The sequence below is a fragment of the Dendropsophus ebraccatus genome, chromosome 1, assembly GCF_027789765.1.
Source record: "Dendropsophus ebraccatus isolate aDenEbr1 chromosome 1, aDenEbr1.pat, whole genome shotgun sequence".
Classification (NCBI taxonomy): Eukaryota; Metazoa; Chordata; class Amphibia; order Anura; family Hylidae; genus Dendropsophus; species Dendropsophus ebraccatus.
Window position 1 is genome coordinate 219,692,881 of NC_091454.1, and position 27,917 is coordinate 219,720,797.

Here is a 27,917-nt window from a genome sequence, read left to right on the forward strand (position 1 = left end):
AATAAAAGAAATGCGTTTTTTTTTTTTTTTGTTTGTTTTTTTTCAATTTCACTACACATTGAATTTTTTTCTGGTTTCGCAGTGTACCTTATGCAAAAATTCAGCCCGTCATTGCAAAGTACAATTAGTGACGGAAAAAATAAGGGCTCATGTGGGTTTCTAGGTGAAAAATGCAAGTGCTATGGCCTTTTAAGCACAAGGAGGAAAAAACGAAAGGAAAAATTGAAATTGGCCGGGTCCTCTAAGGGTTATAATAATAATAATAATAATAATAATAATTTACTGTCTCTATATATAACATTTACTATCTCTAGATAATATTTACCATCTATATAGTGTATAATATTTACCATTTCTGTGTTTTCTTTCCTATATTCTTTCATGTTTTCATAGGCTGAAATAAAAAAATTGCATTATTAGCTATAAATAAGCTGTGACTGTATTTACAGAAAATCAGCAGATACAGTGCAGCATCTCGTCCTAGCACAGGCCATCAATGTAAACTTGTTGGAAGCCGCCCTCTGATGGATCATTTATATAGTGCTGCCCTTATATAACACCTAACATCTTATTCTTACCTCTGTGTCCTCCTGCAGCGTCTCTGGGTCTCCCGCAGTCGCCACTCATCATTCAGCCATTTATCTGCCACAACGCTGTCCCCTGATTGGCTGAGCAGGTTGTCACTGCAGAGATGAGCCTGTCTCAGAAATGTCGGCTGCAGTCAGCCGACATTATTATGTGTTATATAAGGGAGCTCAAAATGTAAAAAAAAAAAAAAAAAAGTGCCCCTTTAGGCCGGGTTGTAAGACAGCGGCTGTTCTGTGACATGGCCGTGTCACTGAACGGCCGCTGTCTGTGAAGTCCACAGACACAGTGAGAGGTTAGTAGGGGAAAGATCAGAAGCAACATGAGAAAATATTACTTTACTGAAAGAGTAGTAGATTCTTGGAACAAACTTCCAGCAGATGTGGTATATATTATATATATATATATATATATATATATATATATATATATATATACAAAGATCATAAGAAAGGAAATACTAAAAGGGCAAACTAGATGGACCCAGTGGTCTTGTTCTGCCGACAATCTTCTATGTTTCTGTGAGGCATTTCCTGCTCGTTGTCAGATGCCATTTTGCAGCTAGTCAGGGAGAGGGGCTGGAGTATGCATTTGGCTAATTCTAGGCAGAGAAGACCCCAAAAGCCCTTCTTAGGGCTAAAGTTATACACAGCATATATCAAGTGATTCCCTGTGAATGGCCGACTACCATCACATCTGCAGCTCATTCTCACAGACAGGCAGGCAGCTGCTCATTGTAAAGAATTTTTTAAGTCCGGAGATTTCTGCGCTGGATTTAAAAATGTCTCCGCAGCTCCGACAGTACTGAGATTTATGTAGAGGCGGACTGCCTCTACATAAATCTCATGCGCACCAGTGTGTGCGCCAGGAAACCTATACCTGCTCAGAGCTGGAGAAGGTTTCCTGACTATTTTGTGGTGACAAAAACGATGAATTTAGCGGACCCTCAGTGCACGCCCCTCAGGTGAATTGTTGCAGGACAGTTTATTGTGCTCTGCGCCTGTTAAAAAATTTTAAGTATTTTATTTGACTCTGCTCCAGGTTTAAGAAAAATTTTAAAACACTTTGCACGTATCGCCGGCAGTCATGCAAAAAACTTCAGATATATCCAGTGCACGCCAGGCTTGGGCTAGTTACGGTGTGATAGCAACAGTTGCAGTGTTTTATTTTATAAAATTTCAGATAAATACAGTGTATGCCAGACTTGGCCTACTCCAGTGTTTGCTTAGCTACTATTAGCTAAAAGTTAGCACAGTACACTTTCTAGCGTTCTGCGCACAGTGTAAAAAAAGTAAAGGACCCTTTGACGTATCGGCTTCTGCCATACGTCAAACTGGACTGAGTTGTAGAGAGCCAACAACCTGAACCAATGGGTGCCGCCAATGCATCTTCCCCTGTTTTGTGTGCTGGCACTGCAGTGCAGTCCACCAGCCAAGACACCTGCACATCTGCCTTTGCTTTGGCCCCTTTGCTTTTCTCTGCTCCTTCACCTTCAGCTTCCCCTTTTGCCTTAGTCCGCCCCTTCACCTGCACCATCATCAGCCTCGTCCCTTCAGTTGTCAATTTCCCAGACATTTGATCCACCTCAAGGGCTAAAAATAATTTTTTTAGGTCTCACTTTTAAAGGCCTAAAAAAAAAAAGTGTTTGAAGGGCTTACCTTAACGGCCTTAAAATAAATTTTTGGAGGGCTCACCTCAAAGGCCTAAATAATTTTTGGAGGTCTCACCTCAAAAGCCCTAAAATAAATGTTTGAAGGGCTCACCTCAACAGCCTTAGAATTATTTTTAGAGGGCTCACTTCAAGGGCCTAAAAATTGTTGCAGGACAGTTTTTGGCGCTATGCGCCAGGTTGTCAAAAGATTAACCTCTCCTATGTATTACCTAATGCCAAACGTCAGAGTTTTTCTTTTTATTCCACTGTGTACGCCAGGGTTGTCAACATTTCTGTGGCCTATAAAAATTGTTGCAGGACAGTGACGCTACAATGACGCTATGAGCCAGGTTATCAAAAAAATTAACCTCTCTTACGTCTTGCCTGCTGCCATACGTCAAAGTTATTAATTCTACTGTGTGTCAGTCTTGCCCAAATATTACTTGTCAAAATTTGGTGCTCTGAGCCAGGTTGGAAAATTAAAAAGCCTCTGTTACCTATGGTCTGCTGCCAAACGTAAAAGTTTTTGGGACGCTACACCTCCCTGAATGCACATTGGATAGCCGTTGTAGATATAGGGGCTGGGTCGCCCCCCTGGGACGGCCTACCTGCTACCCCTGCCCAAGATTGCGGGCCCTGGTTTTGATTCTGTCAGGGTTTCTGCAACCCCTCGACCTCCTCCTACTCCTTATCCACTGTAAGGGCCTATTCACACTATGGAATTGGCACAGAAGTTCTGCTCGGAACACCTGCCTGTGGACTCTACTCCGAATCCCGCCTGCTATGTCTTTCAGTGGGAGGTCTCACGCACCTCCGCTCTCCACACCTCTTAGCTCAAAGAATTGACATGTCTTTTATGTAGGACATGTCTGACCACATCACACAAACACACATAAATACACACAATGACATTGGGTGCTGTTTAGTCTGTGTTTGTGCTGATGATGAAATCTTCTTTCCTCTAGACGTAGAGGATGCCCCCTTGTCATGGTTACAGACCTAGGAGTATAAAGACCACTACAAAGACCTCTGTACTGTCCATTCATATATTTGTACATTGTGATCAGATCGCCCCTAAGACGTCTTTTGTCTAGTGTTAATAACCGCAAGCTTGATAACCTGTCCTGGTACTGTAACCTACCCATTCCCTTACTGATCTTGGTCGCCCTCCTCTGCACCCGCTCCAGTTCAGCCGTGTCCTTCTTATATTCCGGTGCCCAAATCTATACACAGTATTCCATATGTGGTCTGACCAGTGATTTATAAAACTATGTTCTTATCTTTAGCATCTATCCCTCTTTTGATGCATCCCATTATTTTATTAGCCTTGGCAGCTGCTGCCTGGCACTAATCACTAAAGTTGAGTTTACTGTCCACCAATACCCCCAGGTCCTTTTCAGAAGCAGTTTTACCCAGTGTTTTATTATTTAGCACATAACTGTACTTATTATTTCTAAGTGCATAATCTTACATTTATCCACATTAAACTTAATTTGCCATTTATCCGCCCAAGCCTCCAGCTTCTCCAAATCCCTCTGTAAAATGATATTATCCTCCTCTGTGCTGAATACTTTACCCAGTTAAGTTTCATATACATAAATACATTTTTCTGTTAGTTGTCACCTGAGTTCCGATACACTGACGAATGCAAGGACTCCACAATCGTCTCTCTGGGAAAGATACAAAGTAAGAGTTTGCATTAATTTGCAACATTTCTACAGACACAGTAGTGTGATGTGTATGAAACTGCATCCTACATGCACACAATGTTCAGGCCCAAGAGGGGCAGGAATATAGTGTAGGGTCTGTCCTGTTATTCAGGTCACCACATCCGTAGAACCTCTTTTTTCTATAGCAGTATTACATTTCAAAGATCTCTATATCATACATATATTTTAGCATTTATAATGGCTGCCATACTTTTCTATGTTTGCCATGGCTGAAATGCAGATACACGGTGCACCAGTGGTGTTATATTAGTTCTAGTGGGTGTGCTGACCAACTTGTTTGCATCTCTAGATAGATAATGGATGAATAATAACTAACTAAGTAGCTAAATAAATAATGATGGATTATTAGATAGATAGATAGATAGATAGATAGGAGATAGATAGATAGATAGATAGATAGATAGATAGATAGATAGATAGACAGACAGACAGATAGATAGATAGACAGATAGATAGATAGAAAGATAGATAGAAAGATAGATAGAAGATAGATAGAAAGATAGATAGAAAGATAGATAGGAGATAGATAGATAGATAGATAGGAGATAGATAGATAGATAGATAGATAGATAGATAGATAGATAGATAGGAGATAGATAGATAGATAGATAGATAGATAGGAGATAGATAGAAAGATAGATAGGAGATAGATAGATAGATAGATAGATAGATAGATAGATAGATAGATAGATAGATAGATAGATAGGAGATAGATAGATAGGAGATAGATAGATAGGAGATAGATAGATAGATAGATAGATAGATAGATAGATACCTGTAGCTGCTTTTCTTCTCATCTGTAAAGGGAAATAAAATTAAAACTTATGGATACATGTCCCTGGATGATATGTCACTATACACAGTGCAAACAAGAAACCAAAGCTGAATGAGGATATTAATGTTCATTATGATTAATGACAGCCGTTGTTTTACAACATCAGCCGTGTTTTAGCATTAAATGACGGCCGTCCACTAAAGAATGTCCATCATTACTACGTTGTGTGAACATAGCCTTTTAGATCCTTAAAGTCTATGGGCACCTTAGAATGCATCTTTTTATTATTGTTTTGTACTTATGGGGCAAAGAAACAAAAAACTAAACTACAAAAACACATTTTCTCCATATGTTTTACTATACATTTGGTATAGTTTACATTCTATGCCTTGTTGGCCTCTTTCCTCTCTTTATTCTGACCTATTTTGCAGGCTGCCATCAGAGAAGGGACCTGTCTGCTCGGTCTCCAGCCCTGATGTCTCCTTTCCTTGTTTACATGATTACAAAGGCTGGAGACTGGGTAATGTTATATAGCTTCCTAATATACCTTTAGCTTAGGTTGCCCTGATCATGCATCTTTTTACAGTTTCTTTATACGTCCTTCCGTTTCCGAGATATGTGGATTTATACTTTGTCTGATAATTTTATTAACAGTCAGATGGGCGTGCCCTAAATTTTAATATTCAGAGTGATCAGGTGATGGGAGGGATTATACAGTCAGGGGGTGTGAATATATTTCATTGAGGGGCATGTATGTATACTTCACTCCATGACTATATAATCACACTAATCATCTGATATTCACTCACTTTATAAAAAAAATAAGTTCCCGCCCATCTGACTATTAACTGAATTGTCAGAGAAACCATAAACCTACATATCTCTAAAAAGAAAAGGCATTGTTAGGAAGGTACGACCAATATGAATAGACAAGGAAGACATGACCGTGAGCCCTAGTGCTAGGCCCCCCCAGATGTCCCAGATCTACCTGCCCATCCGTCCTTAGGTGGTCAGTGACAACTGGTCGATGTTCCCTTCCTATGCAAAGTACATACAGTACTGAGAAAAAAACAAGACAAACAAGCACTGAATAATGGTCGTACTGAAATGGGCCGGAAAGCAAAGCAGGCAAAAAGAGTACCAAATCAGCAGAGGGTCAGAAAAGGGCAAGCAAGAAGCAAGAACTAAAACCACAATCCAGGTAAAAGCAACAGACTTGTAGCAAGCACTGAGCAGAAGGCCAGTGGTATTCTTACAGGACCAGGTCCAGGGCGTGATTGGACCGGCCCTCTGGCATCCAGACCACATGACCATACAGATCGCAGACTGACAAGGACTAGGAAGGAATTATGAAGGGATCGATCAATCACAACTGGCTGAACCGTCTCCAGCCTAGAACAAAGTCAGCAGAAGGAATAGACAGGTGTGGTGGAATTCAATTAACAAAGGGTGAAATAGAGCAGTGTTCATACCAGTGCCAGACAAAATACTATAAATGTACAAAATTCTGGTCAACAGCGCATCCTTCGCTGTACTTTATGGACAAAGGCTGGCGCTGAAGTCCGCGTGGGTACAGAGGTTACAGGCATATTAAGAAAAAGTAAAGGTACATATTCACGGCAACCTCAGCTATTTCATGATAGTAACATCTCATTGTTTGGAGTTGACTACAGGCTCTCTTTAAGTCCACAGGTCTACTAGAATCTGATATAGTTGCAGTTATGCTTCTTATTCAATAAATGTTACAGTTCATAGAGTAAAGATTTCTCTCCTCACCTCTTCTGGTCTTCAAGCAGACGATGAGGAGAACAAAGAACAAGAGGATGGCGCACCCAACACATGAAGCCACTATTATTGAGGTTAACTCCGCGTGTGATGCTCCCGACTTGGGCTCAGTGTTATCTGTAAAGCATCACAAGTGGGACGTATAATTCATTGATCTGTTATAATGAATAGTTCACTTTTGCACATATATTTACTCAAGTAACCTGCATAGACTAAAAAGGTGGATTTCATATTGCCTATAAAGACTGCCCCAGGATACATACAGTACTATAACGTTTATTGGAGTCTGGACTTGAACATTCTCCATAACCCCCCGGGCACTATTTGCTTACCATAGACTCTGATGAGAGTGCCAGGACCTTCGTCAAGGATCGTGGTCATAGAATTTGGTTTGTCCGTTGCCGTACAAAATCTTATTGCGATGCGACAGTAGAGCGTGGTGTTATCGGGGCCATGGAAGTCCTTGAGGAGAAGATCAGACCGACCTATCAGCTCGGCCGTTCCTTTGTATCGTGGATGTATGTAGTCCTTGTTAGGATGATAAACAAAGCGTTCTCTAGGTTCTCCAGTCATCCAGTAGACCCGAGTCCAAAGAACACTGCCCATTTTGTAAGGACTTGGCGTATCTTGTATGGAGAAGCTGCAGTTGATTCTGACAGGTCCCCTGAACTCCACCTCACTTGTTTGGTTAATCTTTAAAGTACCATTTGACTCTTTAAAGGAAATATAGGGCATTACCATGGAAGTTACAGACAAGAAACCTGTTTTTCCAATTCAATGTACAATGAACCCTCCGGTTAAAATAGGTATGAAGGTAGCACAGCGTACTGTATGTTGTACAGATAAATAGGGGCATATTACACATAGTACATGTAGCAGTACTGTACATGTAATGTTGTAAAAGCTGTGTACATTTAGCATAGGCAGATAGCTGTGCAGTTCATGCAGTACAGATATATAGCAGTACATGTAGCACAGGTAGGTAGTAGTACAGTACATGAAGCACAGGTAGAGAGCAGTACAGTACATGTAGCAAAGGTAGGTAGTAGTACAGTACATGTAGCTCAGGTAGGTAGCAGTACAGTACATGTAGCACAGGTAGGTAGCAGTACAGTACATGTAGCACAGGTAGAGAGCAGTACAGTACATGTAGCACAGGTAGGTAGTAGTACAGTACATGTAGCACAGGTAGGTAGCAGTACAGTACATGTAGCACAGGTAGGTAGCAGTACAGTACATGTAGCACAGGTAGAGAGCAGTACAGTACATGTAGCACAGGTAGGTAGCAGTACAGTACATGTAGCACAGGTAGAGAGCAGTACAGTCAGGGGCGGGCTGGGTCGGGGGTCAGAGCAAAGAGAGGCAAAGAGAGGTAGCTCAACTACAGATGGGGCACAAAGAGGGGGTCTTACTACAGATGAGGACACAATGATGGATCCTAACTACAGATTCAGCCATAAAGAAGGGATCTAAGTATAGACAGAAGCATAGAAAAGGAAAATTACTACAGGCTGGTCTTCAAAAAAAGTCTCTGTTACTGTTTAAGGACACTATGATGGAGGGTTTGTATAGAGGTGGTTAAAGGTGCTGTTACAGTAAGGTGTTGAAGATGTTTGTCTGGCAGATACTGCTGTGATGATTTGTGGTTGAAAGATGTCTTCATGATGGAAAAGAAAAGGAAACCTGACCGACACTGATCAGAGAAGACGTCACCTGTGAGTCACTGGATGTGTCTGCACTGTACTTACACCTCTATTTGTTCACTGTATGGGGGAATATTGGCCTCTGTGTGGTGGAGTGTAGTGCCAGTATAGTAGTTTTGCTTGTGGATTGACAGTATTATTAAGTAACCATTTATAATGTAGTTACTGTGTGATTATAATATGTGGTCATGGTGTGGGGGTATTATTTGTCCGTTGTATACTAGTATTATTGGTTATATTAGTATACAGGGATCGGTCAGTAATAGTATGTTGTCCATGTCCATACCAGGTACAATCTAATCCAGAGCAGATTAAACTCTGGCCTTATATAAAAATCCTGGGTCAGCAGGGGTGGGGGGAACATAAAAAAGAATCTATACTTACCCATCCCCATGCCACTGCAGCACAAGATCACCAGGTCTCTCACAGCTGCTGTTGTCCTGTTCCTCACGTTCCTGCATAGTCATGTCCTGGCGGGAAGTACCCACTCAGTACGTGACATTGTAGGACCAGGAGCTGCAGGAGGCCGGTCTGTGAGCCGAGACGCTGCACTGCGGGGGCACAGGGACAGGTAAGTATGGATTCTTTATTATTTCCCCCTCACCCCCTGCCTGCTTGGAATGTTTAGGTTCGGCAACAATTCTTCATTAATTATATGTGCCCTGACGATTGTCTGCTACTCATGGGCCACTGCTGTGTGCTTGCCCCCCAGGCTAAAGTTTGCCAGCCCCTGAGTACAGTACATGTAGCACAGATAGAGAGCAGTACAGTACATGTAGCACAGATAGAGAGCAGTACAGTACATGTAGCACAGGTACAGAGCAGTACAAAATATGAAGCACGAGTAGAGAGCAGTACAAAATATGAAGCATGGGAAGAGAGCAGTACAGTGCATGCATTACAAGTATATAACAGCACAGTATTTGTAGCAGAGGCAAAGACTAGAAGTAAATTTATCTACACTAAATCTGCATCAATTTAATAAGCCATAAAGCTTCCAGGCATTCATTTTTGAGAGTCACAGAAATTTACAGTTAATTTCCTTCCCTCTAGTAAGGAATAGTACATAGAGTACACAGAAAGAACAGTATAGTGTATGTAGTAAAGTTAGAGATTAATAAATCACATGTACACGTAGTTGGCAGTAAAGTACTTGTTGTACATGTGGAGAACAGTACAGTACATGTAGTACAGGTAGAGGACAATATTGTACATGTAGTACGGGCATACAGTGGTAGAGTACAGCCAAGCAGTGCCTGCACAGCCTGTGGTAGACGGGAGTACAGCCAAGCAGTGCCTGTACACCCTGTAGTAGAGGGGAGTACAGCCAAGCAGTGCCTGCACACCATGCGGTAGAGGGGGGTAAAGCCAAGCAGTGCCTGCACACCATGCGGTAGAGGGGAGTACAGCCAAGCAGTGCCTGCACACCCTGTGGTAGAGGGGAGTACAGCCAAGCAGTGCCTGCACACCCTGTGGTAGAGGGGAGTATAGCCAAGCAGTCCCTGCACACCCTGTGGTAGAGGGGAGTACAGCCAAGCAGTGCCTGCACACCCTGTAGTAGAGGGGAGTACAGCCAAGCAGGGCCTGCACACCATGCGGTAGAGGTGGGTAAAGCCAAGCAGTGCCTGCACACCATGCGGTAGAGGGGAGTACAGCCAAGCAGTGCCTGCACACCCTGTGGTAGAGGGGAGTACAGCCAAGCAGTGCCTGCACACCCTGTGGTAGAGGGGAGTACAGCCAAGCAGTGCCTGCACACCCTGTGGTAGAGGGGGGTAAAGCCAAGCAGTGCCTGCACACCATGCGGTAGAGGGGAGTACAGCCAAGCAGTGCCTGCACACCCTGTGGTAGAGGGGAGTACAGCCAAGCAGTGCCTGCACACCCTGTAGTAGAGGGGAGTACAGCCAAGCAGTGCCTGCACACCATGCGGTAGAGGGGGGTAAAGCCAAGCAGTGCCTGCTCACCATGCGGTAGAGGGGAGTACAGCTAAGCAGTGCCTGCACACCCTGTGGTAGAGGGGAGTACAGCCAAGCAGTGCCTGCACACCCTGTGGTAGAGGGGAGTACAGCCAAGCAGTGCCTGCACACCCTGTGGTAGAGGGGAGTACAGCCAAGCAGTGCCTGCACACCCTGTAGTAGAGGGGAGTACAGCCAAGCAGTGCCTGCACACCATGCAGTAGAGAGGGGTAAAGCCAAGCAGTGCCTGCACACCATGCGGTAGAGGGGAGTACAGCCAAGCAGTGCCTGCACACCCTGTGGTAGAGGGGAGTACAGCCAAGCAGTGCCTGCACACCCTGTGGTAGAGGGGAGTACAGCCAAGCAGTGCCTGCACAGCCTGTGGTAGAGGGGAGTACAGCCAAGCAGTGCCTGCACACCCTGTGGTAGAGGGGAGTACAGCCAAGCAGTGCCTGCACACCCTGTGGTAGAGGGGAGTACAGCCAAGCAGTGCCTGCACACCATGTGGTAGAGGGGAGTACAGCCAAGCAGTGCCTGCACAGCCTGTGGTAGAATGGAGTACAGCCAAGCAGTGCCTGCACAGCCTGTGGTAGAGGGGAGTACAGCCAAGCAGTGCCTGCACACCCTGTGGTAGAGCGGAGTACAGCCAAGCAGTGCCTGCACACCCTATGGTAGAGGGGAGTACAGCCATGCAGTGCCTGCACAGCCTGTGGTAGAATGGAGTACAGCCAAGCAGTGCCTGCACAGCCTGTGGTAGAGGGGAGTACAGCCAAGCAGTGCCTGCACACCCTGTGGTAGAGCGGAGTACAGCCAAGCAGTGCCTGCACACCCTATGGTAGAGGGGAGTACAGCCAAGCAGTGCCTGCACACCCTGTGGTAGAAGGGAGTACAGCCAAGCAGTGCCTGCACAGCCTGTGGTAGGAGGGAGTACAGTCAAGCAGTGCCTGCACAGCCTGTGGTAGGAGGGAGTACAGCCAAGCAGTGCCTGCACACCCTGGGGTCAGACTTAGCATTGCAGATAAACTTTTTTTCTATCACCAACATTACAGTATAACTAATGTAAAAAGTTATTGGCTATGTGGACTTACGTAGAACAAGAAGGTTACTTCCAATATTTTCACGTCCGGTATAGTTGACCCCTCCTCTTGATACATTTATAGACAAGCAGTAGAAGCCATTCTGGGAGTAGTCAGTGTTATTGATAATAACAACGACACTACTTCCATTGATGCTCTGTGTGCATGTGACTGGATACATGGTCTCTCCACACCTTTTTCCCTCAGTGCTCCTGTATATACCACACCCGGTCACATGAGAGGTTGTAGTCTGGTTCTTGACTTTGAATCGAGCGATGATGGTCACAATGTCTCCAGGGAGGGCAAGGATAAATGGTTCCTGCTCCAGAATCATCTCCTTCTCTCCTGAACAGTAAAAGGTAGGATGTTATGTAGGAAGGTGCAAAGCATGAAGGTCTTTACACTACTTATAGTTTCCTCCTAGTACAATATATATATATATATATATATATATATATATATAGGGAACACTCAAATAACCCCTCCTAGATGTGAAGGAATCAAATGTTCTTATTGAATACTTTGTTCTGTACAAAGCTGAATGTGCAAGAGTATAATGTGTGGCCTCCATGTGTCTGTATGGCCTCCCTACAAGGCCCGGGCATGCTCCTGATGAGGTGTCTGTATGACCTCCCTACAAGGCTCGGGAATGCTCCTGATGAGGTGTCTGTATGGCCTCCCTACAAGGCCCGGGCATGCTCCTGATGAGGTGTCTGTATGACCTCCCTACAAGGCTCGGGAATGCTCCTGATGAGGTGTCTGTATGGCCTCCCTACAAGGCCCGGGCATGCTCCTGATGAGGTGTCTGTATGACCTCCCTACAAGGCCCGGGCACGCTCCTGATGAGGTGTCTGTATGACCTCCCTACAAGGCCCGGGCATGCTCCTGATGAGGTGTCTGTATGACCTCCCTACAAGGCCCGGGCATGCTCCTGATGAGGTGTCTGTATGACCTCCCTACAAGGCCCGGGCATGCTCCTGATGAGGTGTCTGTATGACCTCCCTACAAGGCCCGGGCACGCTCCTGATGAGGTGTCTGTATGACCTCCCTACAAGGCCTGGGCATGCTCCTGATGAGGTGTCTGTATGATCTCCCTACAAGGCCTGGGCATGCTCCTGATGAGGTGGCTGTATGACCTCCCTACAAGGCCCGGGCATGCTCCTGATGAGGTGGCCGATGGTCTCCTGAGGGATCTCCTCCCACACCTGGACTAAAGCATCCGCCAACTCCTGAACAGTCTGTGGTGCAACGTGACGTTGGTGGATGGAGCGAGACATGATGTCCCAGATGTGCTCAATGGGATTGAGGTCTGTGGAACAGGCGCCAGTCCATAGCTTCAATGCCTCCATCGTACAGGAACTGCTGACACACTCCAGCCACATGAGGTCCAGCATTGTCCTGCATTAGGAGGAACTCAGGGCCAACTGCACCAGCATACGGTATCACAAGGGGTCTGTGGATCTCATCCTGGTACCTAATGGCAGTAAGGCTACTACATGGAGGGCTGTGCGGCCCCCCAAAGAAATGCTCCCCCCACACACACCATTACTGACCCACTGCCAAACCGCTCATACTGAAGGATGTTGCAGGCAGCAGATCGCTCTCCTCGGCGTCTCCAGACTCCGTCACGTCTGCCACATGTGCTCAGTATGAACCTGCTTTCATCTGTGAAGAACACAGGGCGCCAGTGCCCCTGTGAGCACAACCCGTGGAGGTCGGGCCCTCATACCATTCTCATGGAGTCGGTTTCTAACCATTTGTGCAGACACATACACATTCGTGGTTGCTGGAGGCCATCTTGCAGGACTCTGGCAGTGCTCCTCCTGTTCCTTCTTGCACAAGGATGGAGGTAACGGTCCAGCTGCTGGGCTTTCGCCCTCCTACGGCCTCCTCCATGTCTCCTGGTGTACTGGCCTGTCTTCTGGTAGTGCCTCCAGCCTCTGGACACTACGCTGTTAGACACAGCAAACCTTCTTGCCAAAGCTAACATTGATGTGCCATCCTGGATGAGCTGCACTACCTAAGCCACTTGTGTGGGTTGTAGAGTCCGTCTCATGCCACCATGAGTGTGAAAGAACCACCAACATTTAAAAGTGACCAAAACATCAGCCAGAAAGCATAGTTACTAAGAAGTGGTCTGTGGCCCGCACCTGCAGAACCCTCCTATATTGAGTATGTCTTGCTAATTGCCAATAATTTCCACCTGTTGTCTATTCCATTTGCAAAACAGCATGTGAAATTGATTGACAATCAGTGTTGCCTCCTAATGCGCAGTACAGCGGGTCTGGTCTGCGCCGTACTGCGCAAGTGCAGAATAGCCTTGAAATCATTGTCTCATTGTCTCCAGCAATGAGTTTTAGGCTATTCTGCACCTGCGCAGTACGGCATGGAGTGGACCCACTGTACTACATAAGTGCAGTGCAGCAAGAATGTAGGTGACATCAGTGACATCACCACAATCATGCAGTCTAATCACGCCCAGAGGGCCATGATTACCGCTTTGAGACGCCCAGGGGACAGTGACTACTTGGGGACAATTTACATACAGGGCGCCAAGTTTATAAAGTAAGTTTTCAGGTTGTTCATTCCAGGGAGGGGGGTGTAAAAGCATATCTGGGTGCTGCTAAAGTGCATTTCTATAGCATAACAGGTGTATTTTAGGTGATTGATTCTGTGGTGAGCCCCCGGTTGGTGATATAGCGGAGGGGCGGCCGGTCACTTGCTAGGTGTTGTGGTGTGACGCCACTCCAGTGGTGGATGGCCGAGATACAGCCGGACCTTATGTTGTCAAGTGACACCAATGCCAGGTAGGCACATAGGTGTGATGGCACGCCTGCTTTTAGTGTGTAGGGCCCGTTGTACTTTTTTCCCCTGTGGTCGGTCACCTCCTGGGTTGCTATCGGGTCCCTTGGGATAATGTCACAGATGATGTAGTCACAGGTGGCCAGAGTGGTGTAATGATCCTCTCGGATAGTAGGACCCCCCACCCACAGAAAGGGGAAGTGTCCAAAGGTTGCAGTGTGTATGCTATGTAGGTGGTGATGAATAATCACAGACTCTTGAGATAACGTTAAGTTGGTTTACTACTTATAAATGTGCAGCAAGTAATACAGAAGAGCTTTGAGATACGCTTGACAAAAGTTCCAATACAGACTTGCTTATAAAACAACCAGATCTGTAAGATAAGTGCTGAGTAGGAGATAGTTGTGTTGGTAGAGTAAATGTGTTGGTAGAGTTGTGCTGAGGTAGAGTAGCAGAGAGGAGGATGCTGAGTCTCAACCCATATAGAAATGTGCTCTGCCGGGATGTTGGAGGATATAGAAGAATACTTGTAGTAGAAGAATAAGAAGTTCAATCTTCACACCACCTTAGGGCCACCAGCGTTGGCCGAACCATACTAATGGGTGACACAGGTCTCAGACCTTATTACCTGGGCTGAGCAGAATGCTGAGGGTTCCCTGCTGACACCTGCGCTGAGATGGAGTTCATAGGCTTACTGCAACTTTGCTCCACCCGGATCAGTTCCTGGTTCTGTGGCTCTGTAGTGGATACTGTCCTGCTCTGTGACTTCTCCTAATCCATGGCGTGGGTTGAGTTATCTGTTGGCTTGTCCTCTCCTAAGAGGTTTAACACTGCAAAGTGCTTTGTATGGGTACGTAAGGAAAAGTTGGTGACAGTGTGCTGTCTTGCGTCATACCCATGCGGGGCACTAGCTAATACTGACCTTCGGGGACCTGGACAAGACCGCTGTGGAGAGCTCTCTAATTTGCGGCCTCTCTCCACACTGTCCTGAACGGAAAGCTCTTGCTCCTCCCCCACAAATACGTTCATAGATCTTCCCCATTTTGTTTTTTAAATTTGTCCTAGTCCGCTATGGAACCGAATATTATCTATGTGGGTCCATCTAAAAATCTTACCTCTTACCACCACTCTGGTTCCATCTTGGATTTGCCATGGAATAGGTGTTCCTTCGAAGGGATAGATGGTATAACGACAGCAGTACTTCTTTTGATCCTCGCTCTTCAGATCCGTTATAATAAGCGATGATGTCCTGGTCTGTAGATCAACCTGAGCAGATAGTCTTCCTGCATATGGGTTTGATGTGTAATGTATGGACGAGTTGTATATCGTGCTATTATCACCTCTACAAAAATGCTCATGGGATGCTTTCACTTCAAAACTGATGGAGGCCGGGAATATAGTCTCTGAGTAGGTGAAACGGCAAGGAATGGTGATAGACTCTCCTGAGAAAGACTCTCCTCCATAGGGCTGCTCTACACAGTAGTGTGCCGAAGATCCATGGCAAAGACCTTTAGATGGAATCATAAAGCTGGGTCAAAAGCAATGCTCATCAAGACATTAAAGGGGTACTCCAGCGAATAACAATTGTCTTTAGAATCAACTGGTTTCAGAAATGTATATACTGTAGATTTGTAATTTACCACTATTTAAAAATCTCCAGTCTTCCAGTATTTATCAGCCATTTTAAATCCTGCTGCTGTATGTCTTGCATGGGATGCTCTCTGCTGCCACCTCTGTCCATGTCAGGAACTGCCCAGAGCAGTAGCAAATCCCCATATCCTGCTATGGACAGTTCCTGACATGGACAGAGGTGGCAGCAGAGAGCACTGTTAGACTGGAAATAATACATCACTTCCTGCAGGACATACATCAGCTAATAAGTACTGAAAGACTTGGGATTTTTAAATAGAAGTATGTTACAAATCTATATAACTTTCTGACTCCAGTTGATTTGAAAGATTTTTTTTCCCTTTCTGGAGTTCCCCTTTAAGATGTAAGAGAATATAATTAAGTGGATGAAGGTACAGTATATAACAGAGAAGTTACTTATATTCTTATGAAAAACAAACTACAAAATGTTGCCTAGATTAGATGATGTTACAGCAGATTACATTTAACCTTTATCCTTAAAACGTTAAAGGGGTATGCCGACATCCGGTAAAAAAACAAACAAACAAAAAAAGCTTTAACAAACAAACTGTACTTGCTCATAACTACAATTCCCAGAATGCATTGCTATCCTCAGCTGTTCACATTGTGTTTGTGTGTGTAGATAAAAAGGGAGATAATGTGGGATAGAGGGGATAAGATTCAGCCACGCCTCCTGTGACATCAGATGATAATGAAATGTCTGCAGATAGAGAGGCCAGTCAGCAGCTGTTTGCCTTTGAACTCTCTTCTCCGGGTGCCTGGAAAAGCTGGATCCAGTCCTTGGAAACGTGGAGAAGTTAACCTGCAAAGAGATTATGGTTGACCTCAGGAAGATCAACCAAAAACACCACAAAGACACCATCACAGGTCTCGACGTGAGTGTATTCTAGGACATTGCCCCCAGGCAAATCAAATATGCAAAAGAACACTCCAGAGACACCATTACAGGTCTCCCTGAGATCAACCATCATCTCTTTGCACGCACTTACTAGCATTGCTCCCACTAGCCAGAAACCTACTCCACACTGATGAGGGGCAAATACCCCGAAACAGCTGTCTGAGGATGGATACCTTGCTTGGGTGGTTTTTTTGACTGGAGACATTCCTTGGCTTGGTTGTTCCTTCCCAGAGGGAAGGTCTGGCTAGCTCACTACGTTGAGACCTGTAATGGTGTCTCTGGAGTGTTCTTTTGCATATTTGATTTCCCAGGGGGCAATGTCCTAGAATACACTCACGTCGAGACCTGTGACGTTGTCTCTGTGGTGTTTTTGGTAATCTCTGGAGTGGTGTCTCTGGAGTGTTCTTTTGCATAAGAGAAGTTAAAGAGGATGTACCATCAGGTACATCCTCTTTAATTTGACCCACCGATAGAACGGCGCCGTCACAGGGAAGCCGGTGCAGAGGTCCGTTTTTTCGATCAGCGGCCCGGTTCCTGTGTACGTCGCCATTCTATGCACGGGTACCAGGCCGGTGCTCAAGCACTGGAGGCGGGCCGGCCCGCCCCCAGTGGGAGGGTCACCGTTCTTTTATTGGGTCAAATTAAAGAAGATGTACCTGATGGTACATCCTCTTTCACCTGGACAGGATCCAGCTTTTCCATGCACCCGAAGTGGAGCAGCAGGAAGCGGCATCGAGTTCAAAGGCCGAAAAGCCGACTGCTGAGCTAACGTAACGCTATGCTTCGTTTATACTGTATATTTGCTCTTCTCTAGTTACAACGTGACGTTACATTATCTCTGTTTAACCAATGTAGTTATTGGTTTTATTGCTGATCTGCGCAGCTGGAGCGAGGAGATTGGGTTTGAGGTCAGCTGGATTTCTTGGTGTTAATAAAAGACTCATTTTTAAGTCTGGTGACCCAGCACATAGCACAATCGCCTCCCCAAGTATATAGTATATACTCTTATATATACACACACCATGTTACTTCTTGTGTCTGGTCATGTAACGTGTGGAGAACAGAATACTTCACCTCTCTAGCGTTAGTAAATCCGTCCCCACTGTAATCTCGGTTTCCTGTCTGACTAGAATGGAAGCCGAGTCGCTGGAGCGGTTATTGTTCTCAGCTTCACTTCTATAAATTCTACAGACAGTTGAGCACCACAACCCCAGGAGATCTGACCACCATGTTGGACACCTGCAAACACTTACGCAGACAGCAGAGCAGCACCAAATACTGTTAAAGATGGATAATTACACAGACTGGATAGATTCATCCTCCAATAACAGTTTCTGAAGAGACAACACGTTTCAGTACCCATTTTATAAAGTGAATGCAAATAACATACCAACAAATGCAACTTAGCAATAGCAATACAAGAGTATTCATCTTGGGGAAAAAAATTATAATAATATACGGTTCAGGGAAGAAAAAGAGTGCTGCACCTCACACCTATGGCTGATACTTGTACCTCTCGGCTGCATTAACAACATCAGAATTCTGTATGTGAATTGATCAAGCCACACTGCCCCATGTACCGCGTGCAGGTATCTGATACACATGGGTCCCTACACTAAGTCCACACTGTGCCGGTCAGCGACCACCACCCCCGCAGGCGTGCACAGTCAGGGAAGGGAGGCCATGGAACGGCCCTGCAACCCCCATGCCACAGGACCAGACCCAAAAATGCCACACCAAAACCCAGCCAGCACCACCGGCGGAGGAAGCTGCCCCCAAACAGCACAAGTCTGGATAAGGTATTGCACTCACCATAGCTATCAAAGATAGAATGGGACAGACAGGAGGGATTAAAACCATGAGCACTCAGGTGTCTCCTGCTGATTGCGGTCATGTGGGTCTCACCAGGAGGAGTGCAAAACACGGAGAAAAGAGAGAAACAAAATACGGTTCAGGGAAGAAAAAGAGTGCTGCACCTCACACCTATGGCTGATACTTGTACCTCTCGGCTGCATTAACAACATCAGAATTCTGTATGTGAATTGATCAAGCCACACTGCCCCATGTACCTGATGTGTTTTTTATTTAGCCAAGCGGCACTAGTATCAGCCATAGGTGTGATGTGCAGCACTCTGTTTCTTCCCTGAGCCACATTTTGTTTCTCTCTTTTCTCCGTGTATTGCACTCCTCCTGGTGAGACCCACATGACCGCAATTAGCAGGAGACACCTGAGTGCACATGGTTTTAATCCCTCCTGTTTTTTTCCCATTCTGTTTGCTGCAGCTATGGTGAGTGTAATTCCTTATCCAGACTTGTGCTGTTTGGGGGGCGACCTTCTCCGCCGGCGGTGCTGGCCGGGTTCTGGTGTGGTGTTTTTGGGTCTGGTCCTGTGGCATGGGGGTCGCAGGGCCGTCCCATGGCCCCCGTTCCCTGGCTGTGCGTGCCTGCGGGGTTGGTGGCCACTGACTGGCACGGTGTGGACTTAGTGTAGGGACCCATGTGTATCAGATACCGGCACGAGGTACATGGGGCAGTATGGCTTGATCAATTCATACACAAAATTCTGATGTGTTTTTTATTTAGCCAAGCGGCACTAGTATCAGCCATGGGTGTGATGTGCAGCACTCTGTTTCTTCCCTGAGCCACAAATTATAATAATATGTTGCTGTGGTTATTAAAAAAAAAAAAAAACATACTTACCTACCATGGTCCCCTGCATCTTCCGTTTGTTGCCTGATCTCCTGTTTCTAAGAAGAGAGGTCATATAGGACCTGCCTGCTCAGCCAATCACTTACAGCTTTGGTGATTGGCAGGGTGGGCAGGTCCTGCAGGTCATGCATCAGGCAGAGAAGATCAGGGACTGGAAATTACTAAGTGGGGAACTGAAGGGGATTAGGGTTAGGTAAGTATAGCTTTTTTTTCCCCTGTTCATAGCCCCAGTAATATATTCATTTTTCAATCACCCCTTTAAAACTCCACACAGAGAATTGCAAAATGATATTCTTTTTATTGTTGAGGCAGCTGTTTCAGGCTGGTAAGTCCTGGCACAAGCAATATTGTATTTTATAGGGATTGTGCGCGGAATTGAGTGGGATGATAACCTGATATCCTAGTGTGAGCTGTATCTCTCTATGCCAAACCGTGAAAAACATATGGTAACTTTTTTGTATAAAAAACAACAACAACTCTGCTTTACTGTTATAAAGCTCCAAATCCCCTGCTTGCCTTCACACATTTATATACGTACTGTACATCATAGCATTCTACCACAAAGGGGAGCTCACTATATAGTACTGATTTATATAGCTCAAGCTAAACTCCATTATATATCAGTCTTCTGTAAGCTCCTGGGCTCCCCCTAGTGGTGATTACAGGCAGCTAGAATTTTATAATGGAACTCTAAGGAAACTTTTACACTGCCTGATCTATTTTTGCAGCAGGTTTTTCCATATAAACTACCAGCCAGATTCCTATTGAATGATGTTGAATGCAGCCTGGTAGTAAAATTCACATGGATTCTGCCAAGAAATCTGCGAAAAATTTTTATTATGTGACCTTGACCGAGTTCCGACTATTCTAAAGATAAAAATATCTTAAAGGGGTTATCCAGCGCTACAAAAACATGGCCACTTTCCCCCTACTGTTGTCTACAGTTTGGGTGGGGTTTTGAAACTCAGTTCCATTGAAGTAAATGGAGCTTAATTGCAAACCACACCTGAACTGGAGACAACAGTGCTGGATAACCCCTTTAAGTAAAATAGATGTTCAATAATTCAGTGATCCCTGAATAGTTCGTGTGGTCCCGGAAACTGACAGCAAATGCAAATATCTGTGCTGTCAGTTTTCAGATCACACATACAGTGCATACTTACCTAGGGTGCTGCTGTGTGATCCCGGAAAGTTTGGAGCCCGGAAATGTAATCAGCCGAGGATCGGACGTTTTACAGCTTGTTGGCTGATTGCTGTCACTTTTGTACAATTATCGTGTAAATGTCCCTTTATCTGTTCTATATTTTTTTTATTACCCTATCAGTGTCCTTCCCAGAGTTCTGAGTCTTCTGCCTTGTGTTTAACATTAAACCTTCCTCTCCGTCCCACCACTGAACCCCTTCTTCCCCCTTCCCTTCGTGGACGCTCACATGACCAGCGCCATCGTCGGCTGTCTCTGCACTCTCAGGTGATGACAGCCTGCCAGTAGGGTTATTCACAGTGCGGTTAATAGAAACCAGACCCCTGAAAGGGCCGGCATCACAGAGTGCAGAGACAGCCGGCCAGTGATGCTGTTAACATGAGGGGGTGAGAAGGAGAGGAATGTTAAGACCCAGTTTTCAGTATCCGCAGCAGGGGCCTAGCTAGGATTTATGGCAAAAACCTTAGCAAAAACCTGTACGCCCCCCCCCCCCCCACAACACAACAAGTACTATATATATATATGTATAGGCTCAGTGATGAGGTTAAAAACTAATGGCTGCTTGCTCTGTCAGTCCACTGTATTTAACTATTAGGGCCCATTAGGAACACTTATGGTAAAAACACAGATGAAGGATCCAACTACCTTCTGCTTAACCCCTTGTATACTGCAGTGTGCAAGTGACCCAAAGTTCTCTTATATGCTGCAACACACATGCACGCAAAAAAAAAAAAGAGATAGAAAAAAAAAAGTTAAAACGCCCAACATAATGAGATCTCTGCTTCACTGCTCCTACACTGATAACCCCTGACCTCTTCAGGAGCTTCTGAGAACAGAGGTCAGGGGTTATCAGTGCAGTAAAACAGAGATCTCCTTGTCCTCTGCATATTTACCCTTTTTTGTGTTGCAGCATGTAAGTGAACACTAGGTCATTTACATACTGCAACACATAAGGGGTTAAGCAGAAGGACACATCTCTTACCTTCTTCCCCTGGGCCCCTCTCCTGCACGGGCCCCATAGCAACTCCCTACCCTGCCTCTATGGTAGCTACGCCACTGATCTGCAGCAGAATGGAGCATAGTCAGGGGAAGGAGATTGATAAGGTAATCACAAGAACAGAGTAGATTGTTAGTCTCCTGTGATTGAACAAACCTCAGGCATGAAAAAAATAAATAAATCACAAATTAAATAAATTAGGGGAAATTACACAGGAAGGGGAAGTCTAATAGTTTGCAATGTAGGAGTTTTGCATGTTGTATACAAGATGTACACAACCATTTATAGCTCTGTGGTCACATGTAAAAGTCACAGGTGGTGAATCACATTAGGTGTGAACCACTGAATGAAATGGGTGAAATACACCAATATGTGATACCCAAAACACTGTATGTGTCTCAGGTGACTGACCACTAGAGATGCTGCCAAGTCTCATATGCTACAGTATAACAATGACGGTACTGCATGTCTGTCATTTCAAACTTTCCAAGAGATCCTGGTTCTATATCCCTATCACCCAACGTGTTTCTGTCACCTTTTACACTGAGGTCATCAGGGGAGCTAAAAGGGATTAGTATAGGATAAGTAATGTAATGTATGTAACGTTTATGGACTTGTATATTTTGTACAGTTATGTTATTTATATTGTTGGTTTTGTTGTTATGTTTTATATTTTTAAATAAAAGATCTACAGGATGTAACTCAGGATCAGTAATGTAATGTATGTACACGGTGACCCCACCAGCAGAATTGTGAGTGCAGCTCTGGAGTATAATACAGAATGTAACTCAGGATCAGTAATGTAATGTATGTACACAGTGACCACACCAGCAGAATAGTGAGTGCAGCTCTGGAGGGTGTGGTTACTGGGTGTGTCTGTGTTTGCTCCTGAGCTCCACACATCCAGACTTCCAGGAGGAGAGAGGCTGATTCACCACCTGCTTCCCCAGGAAGGTGGCAGCTTCCTGGGAGAGTCTTCAGCATGGATCCCCTGACCTCCACCTCCCGGTCAAGGCCGGCGGGGGGTGTAGAGCGTAAGCTACCGGCCAGCGCTCCGGCTGGAGGGGTAAGAAGATCTAGTAGGGTTCGCAGCAATGTGGACCCAGCCCTTCCAGCGACGGGTGGAAGCCGCAAGGTTTGTGATGCAGATACAGAGCCTACAAGCAAGGTGAGCGCAAGAAGGGGTGCAGGTGCAGCTGCACGGAGGGGCTCCCAGGAGAGTCAGGTGGTGGAGCAGTGGGGTCTCAGGGGGCCCAGGGAGTCTGCAGCCACCTATGGCTCCAGGATAGCTGCAAAGCTAGCTGAATATGAGCAGCTGGGAAAGAGAATGAAAGGTCTAAGAGAAGACCTGAAGTTTGCTAAACACAGAGCCAGCTCAGCCCCCAAAAAGCAAAAACCTGGACTCACAGCCAAGGTGAAGTCTCTGCAGCAGGAGGTGAGAGAGCTGGAGCTGCAGAAGATGACCATCCTGGAGGGCAGCGATGTCTTCAGGGAAAAACTGCTGAATGAGGACAGGTTTACTAAAATGAAGTCCCCAAAAAAAGAGGAGGATGAGAGTGATTGCTCAGCGGATGAAGAGAGCAGTGGTGATGATGATGATGATGTGCAAGACATGGAAGCTGAATCAGCTGAGGTCTCTGTGGCAGCAAGTGGGGAAGCTGTGGAAGCTGAATCACAGCCAATACAGAGTGTGCAGAGTGTGAACACGTCCCAATCCAGCATTCCTGCAGCACAGGTGGCGTTACCATCATCTGATGAAAGTGCTGGTGAGGAGGAGGATGGGGGAGGTGCGCTGATGGCCCAAATTATCAGCATGGAGTCCCCGGTGCACCTGGATAATTTCAGCTTTGGAGACGACTTGGGAGAAGACAAAGTTGCTAAGAAGAAAAAACCAAGAAAACCATCACAGCAACTAAATCTTGTTTATGTCCCTTTTGTGCCCTCTGAGCCGACTGCAAAGTCAGTTCAGGGAGCAGCCCCCGGTAATCTGCCCGTCCCTGCTTCTACAAATGTGGAGCGGGGCCAGAACACTGGGAAGAAAACAGTAAAGATGGCGGAGAGCGCCAGCCCCACTTGTCAAGGTAGTGAGGCTGGTGCAAGTGCAGGGACGGCCGAAAGGCCGGACAAGGTTGCGGACAAGGTGGCATGCCTCCAACCAGGGGGCTTTGGTGGTGTACGGCACTCCTCTGCAGGCAAGGGGGGGAGTGCCCAGGCACCAAGGGCTGGTGTGGAGCTCGGGCGGCCGGGCAGCAGTGGAGACAAAGGAGCGGGCGGCTCCCACAGTGGGTCTGGTGCTGAGAGATGCTCCTCTGCAGGCGGAGGGGGGAGTGTCCAGGCGTCTGGTGCGACACTCTCAGAAGCTTCATCCGCGGTGCCTGTCCCTGCTCAGTTGCAGCGCTGCGGTGGGGCTGTTGGGGGCGGAGCTAAAAACAAAGTAAAAACTGTTGGCGTTTCACAAGAAAACACCTCGGCAGCTACCGGACTGGTACAGCAGGAGCAGGGACTTGACAATAGTGCGGATGATACCAACCTAGCAATGCTGCTGGCTGTTAAAGAAATTGAAGCAGGGGTATTGGCTGAGGCTGAGGGCAAACACGGTGACAAAGTAGCTTCCTCCCAAATTCCCAAAGGGAGGACTGCTGCAAAGTCCCATGAGCCCAAGGATGCCAGGGATGCCAGCGTGACAGCCAGCAGCAGCAGCAGAAATATACTAAAACCAGCCAGATTACACCCGGGTCAGTCCAGTATAGCTAGTCAGGAGGAGATCACTTCTAATGTGTTTACTGATGGTTCTGATTCTGTAAATGTAAATATTATTTCTGCTAATGTTTCTGTGGGGGGTGGGAGTGGTCCGGCTGCCCCCCCAGCGGTGGCCGCTCCTTCCAGGAGCTATGCAAATGTCACTGCTGGGGGTCCTAGGGGATCCTCATCTCTAAACCCTGGGGAAGGTAACTTACAACGACGCCTCCTGGAGGCTTTGCGTAAAGGGGATAGAACGCTCCAAGTAGAGGGGCGGGAGGTCGACCTGTCCTTCTATATAGAAAGACATGGGCTTGGGGCTTTCCGAAAGCAAAATGGGGAGGTAACCTGGTCCCTCCCTACAAATGGGCAGGAGGTGGGCCGTAGGAATGTGGTCCGTCTGGTATGGAGAGGCAGTGATGCGTGCCCATCCAGGGCAAAGGTGGTGGAGCTTCTCTTCCAGATGAGATTCAGGGCGAATGACATCTTTGCCCTGATCCACCCCTACGGTACCTCTGAATTCGACATCAGCTTTGTGAAGCCAGAGGGACTTGAGCTCTTCTGGTCTAATCACGAGTTGGTGAAGGATGAGCCCATGTGGCGGGATTTCGCTGTAAAGGCGGTATCCCGTCAGAGTTCTGTCAAGAAGGTGACCGTTCTGACACGTAACGAGTCACTTTCTTGCTATGACATCATGACCTGGCTAGGCAGGTTTGGGGAAGTGACGGATGTCCCCAAGAAAAATCTGGATGAGCATGGCATATGGTCTGGGGCCTGGACGTTTTCCGTCCGTCTCCGACGTTCAGGGAACACTGTCACACACATACCATCGGCTGCTTTCTTGGGTCGCGACAGAATCCAAGTCTTTTACCAGGGGCAGCCGAAGCTGTGCCACAGGTGTGGTGATCCCACCCACTTTAGCGCAAATTGTACTAAACTGATTTGTGCATTGTGCGGTGCGGAGGGTCATCTGGCTGCCAGCTGTGGCCGGATTCGCTGTAACCTGTGTGGTGACCTTGGTCACCCGTTTAGCCGGTGTCCCCGCTCATTTTCCAATGCTGTGGCCGCCCAGGATGGGGAGAGCCTTGAGATTGCCTCTCCTGGGGAGGGAACCAGCAAAGGAGAAGGGGCACCAGGGCCAGTGAAGAAGGTGAAAAACAAGAGCCCCTCTAAGCTCAGGCGAGAGGAAAAGCGCAGAAGGAGCAGGGACCTTGGAAGTTCCCTGGTGACAGGGGTAGTCAGTGGTCCTGCTCCTGGCGCTGGCTCAGAGAGAACAGCTGAGGCTCTGGGGGATACCGAGTTAGGCGAAGAGATGAGGAGACTTCGTAAGGAAGAAGCCAAGAGGGCCATTTCCTCAAGTTCCTCCCAATATGAAAGTTTGGATGAGGATGGTGGGAAAGGGCAAGATGAAAGACCTAAGTGTGGCAAAAGAAGGCAGGGTCAAGGGAAGTCTGGTGCTTCCTCTAAATCCTCCTCTGGTGTTACGGGCCATGTGTCTAAGGAAGACCCGACTAACCCCCCTCTGATCGTTCTATCCAATAGGTACCAGACCCTTGGAGAAGGGGGTACGGAGTTGGAGGTGGAGGAGCTTCCAGGGGGCGCCGAGCCTGCTTCTCCAGAGGCAGTTTCCTCGGGAGGTCAGGTGGCCCCAGGGTCTGGAGATGAGGATCCAGGGATGGATTTGTCTACATCCTTAAAAAGGATTAAAGAAAAGTCTAAAGGGTCATCCTCTGATGGGGAGGGGGGTAAGAAGAAAGGGAAAAAGTAAATAAGTAAGGCTGTTTAACTCAATCACTCATGATGGCGGCACTCACCCCATTGACTCTGGCATCCATTAACTGTGCCAGCATTAAGTCGGATACAGCTAGATTTGCAGCCTTTGATTTTCTCGGTCGTATTAACGCCGACATTTTGTTTTTGCAGGAGACCAGGTTGACAAATCAAGCCTTGCTAGTTAAAGCCAAGCGAGAGTGGAGGCATGGGCCTTCACACTGGTCTCTTGCGGCTGAGCCGTATAGTGGGGTGGCGGTCCTTTTTACCGCTCCTGTAGAATGCAGACGGGTTATTGAGTTAGAAATGGGGAGGTGCCTGATCTTGGATGTCCTCATGAAGGGGCAAGAGCTCAGGCTCATTAACATCTATGCCCCACAAACTAAGTGGGACCGTAAAAGCCTTTTTATGAGGATTAAGCCCTTTCTTTTTACGAGTCGGCAGGTGATCTTTGGTGGAGACTTCAACACTATCACGAGGTCTCAGGACAGGAGAGGCGCCAAAGACAAGCTGGCTTATGATAGCATGGCCCTGATTAGTATAGTTAGGGAAGCTCGCCTAGAGGATGCCCACATCCGGACCCCCTCGGGCCACGCGGGTTTCACCTATCATCGAGGTAGCTGCAGGTCTAGATTAGACAGGTTTTATTTAAAGGAGGAAGCCGTCTCTTCCGCAGTGTCCGTGGTTGAGGTGGAGTTCTCCGATCACTGTCTAATTTTGTTTTCCCTGAATGTTTCAGAGACCCTCCGGATGGGTAGAGGCTACTGGAGGCTGAATTCGTCCCTCCTGGAAGAAGCAGAGGTAAGACAATCCTTTGAGGATTTTCTTCAGAGTCAGGTACCTCTACTGGGCCTATGTAGTAGTAAGTCAGAGTGGTGGGAGATATTCAAGAAGCGGGTTGCGAGGTTCTTCCGCCAGCTCTCAAGCCTCAGGTCCCTGAATAGGTATCGTGTGTATCAGGGCCTGAGGAGGAAACTCGAGCATCTCGTCTCGACTGGAGGTAGTAGAGGGGAGATCTCCAGAGTGAAAGCCTTGCTCATGAGGTGTCAGTATGATAGGCACGCATCTTTAGTTTTTGAGAGGGATTTCGGGAGGTACCGCTCGCCTGACCCCTACAGAAACTGTAAGATGTCAGTGAGTAGTAAGATCGTGACTGGACTGGTTGATAGTACGGGATCTCTGAACCGGTCCAGATCAGGGATCCTGGAGGTCGTCAGATCCTTTTACTCACACCTCTTGGGGAGGAAGGATCTAGATCGAGATGTGATGTCGGGTTTCCTGGCTGAAACCATTCCTGAGCCAGGGGTAGACCCCTTTCTTGATGTTTTGGCAGAAGAAATCAGGGAAGAGGAAGTTAGACTGGCGATTGAAGGGCTTGCCCTGAAGAAGTCGCCAGGTCCAGATGGCTTAACATCTGAGTGGTATAAGACCTTCAGGGACCTCTTGGTTCCCCTCTTGACCGAGGTCTTCAATGAGTGTCTTTCCTCGGGCACTCTGCCGAGGTCAATGAGGAGGTCAGCCCTGATTCTTCTCTCAAAAGGAAAAGATTCGAGCCGTATTGAGAATTGGAGGCCCATAGCTCTTCTCAATGCGGACAGGAAGATTCTGGCCAAGATACTGTTTAATCGGTTGGTGAAGTTTGCACCCCGGCTCCTTTCGGAGGCTCAGCACTGCTCTGTTCCAGGCCGAAGCACCTTAAGTGCTGTCCTTAGTGTCAGGGAGGCAGTGGAGCGGAGTAGTGCGGGTCTTTGGAAGGGGTACTTGCTGTCCTTGGATCAGGCCAAAGCATTTGATCGGGTGAACCATGAGTACCTCTGGTCTGTTCTTCGGAGATATGGCCTACCAGATACTTTTGTCAATTGGCTTAAGATCTTGTATGCAGGGGCAGAGAGTT

The 27,917-nt window shown here is 46.7% G+C and overlaps 1 protein-coding gene across 1 annotated transcript in view; it reads right to left on the minus strand.

The window, feature by feature from the left end:
• The window catches only part of LOC138802759 (uncharacterized), a 39,021-nt gene that overhangs the window by 4,830 nt on the left and 6,274 nt on the right, over window positions 1–27,917 (minus strand). The window contains exons 2-8 of the mRNA XM_069986431.1: window positions 15,175–15,567; window positions 11,270–11,602; window positions 6,859–7,239; window positions 6,518–6,643; window positions 4,742–4,763; window positions 3,860–3,906; window positions 351–394 (exon numbers count right to left, since the gene is read on the minus strand). Of these exons, the coding sequence (XP_069842532.1) occupies window positions 351–394; window positions 3,860–3,906; window positions 4,742–4,763; window positions 6,518–6,643; window positions 6,859–7,239; window positions 11,270–11,602; window positions 15,175–15,567 (1,346 nt within the window). The remainder of the gene's footprint in view (window positions 1–350; window positions 395–3,859; window positions 3,907–4,741; window positions 4,764–6,517; window positions 6,644–6,858; window positions 7,240–11,269; window positions 11,603–15,174; window positions 15,568–27,917) is intronic.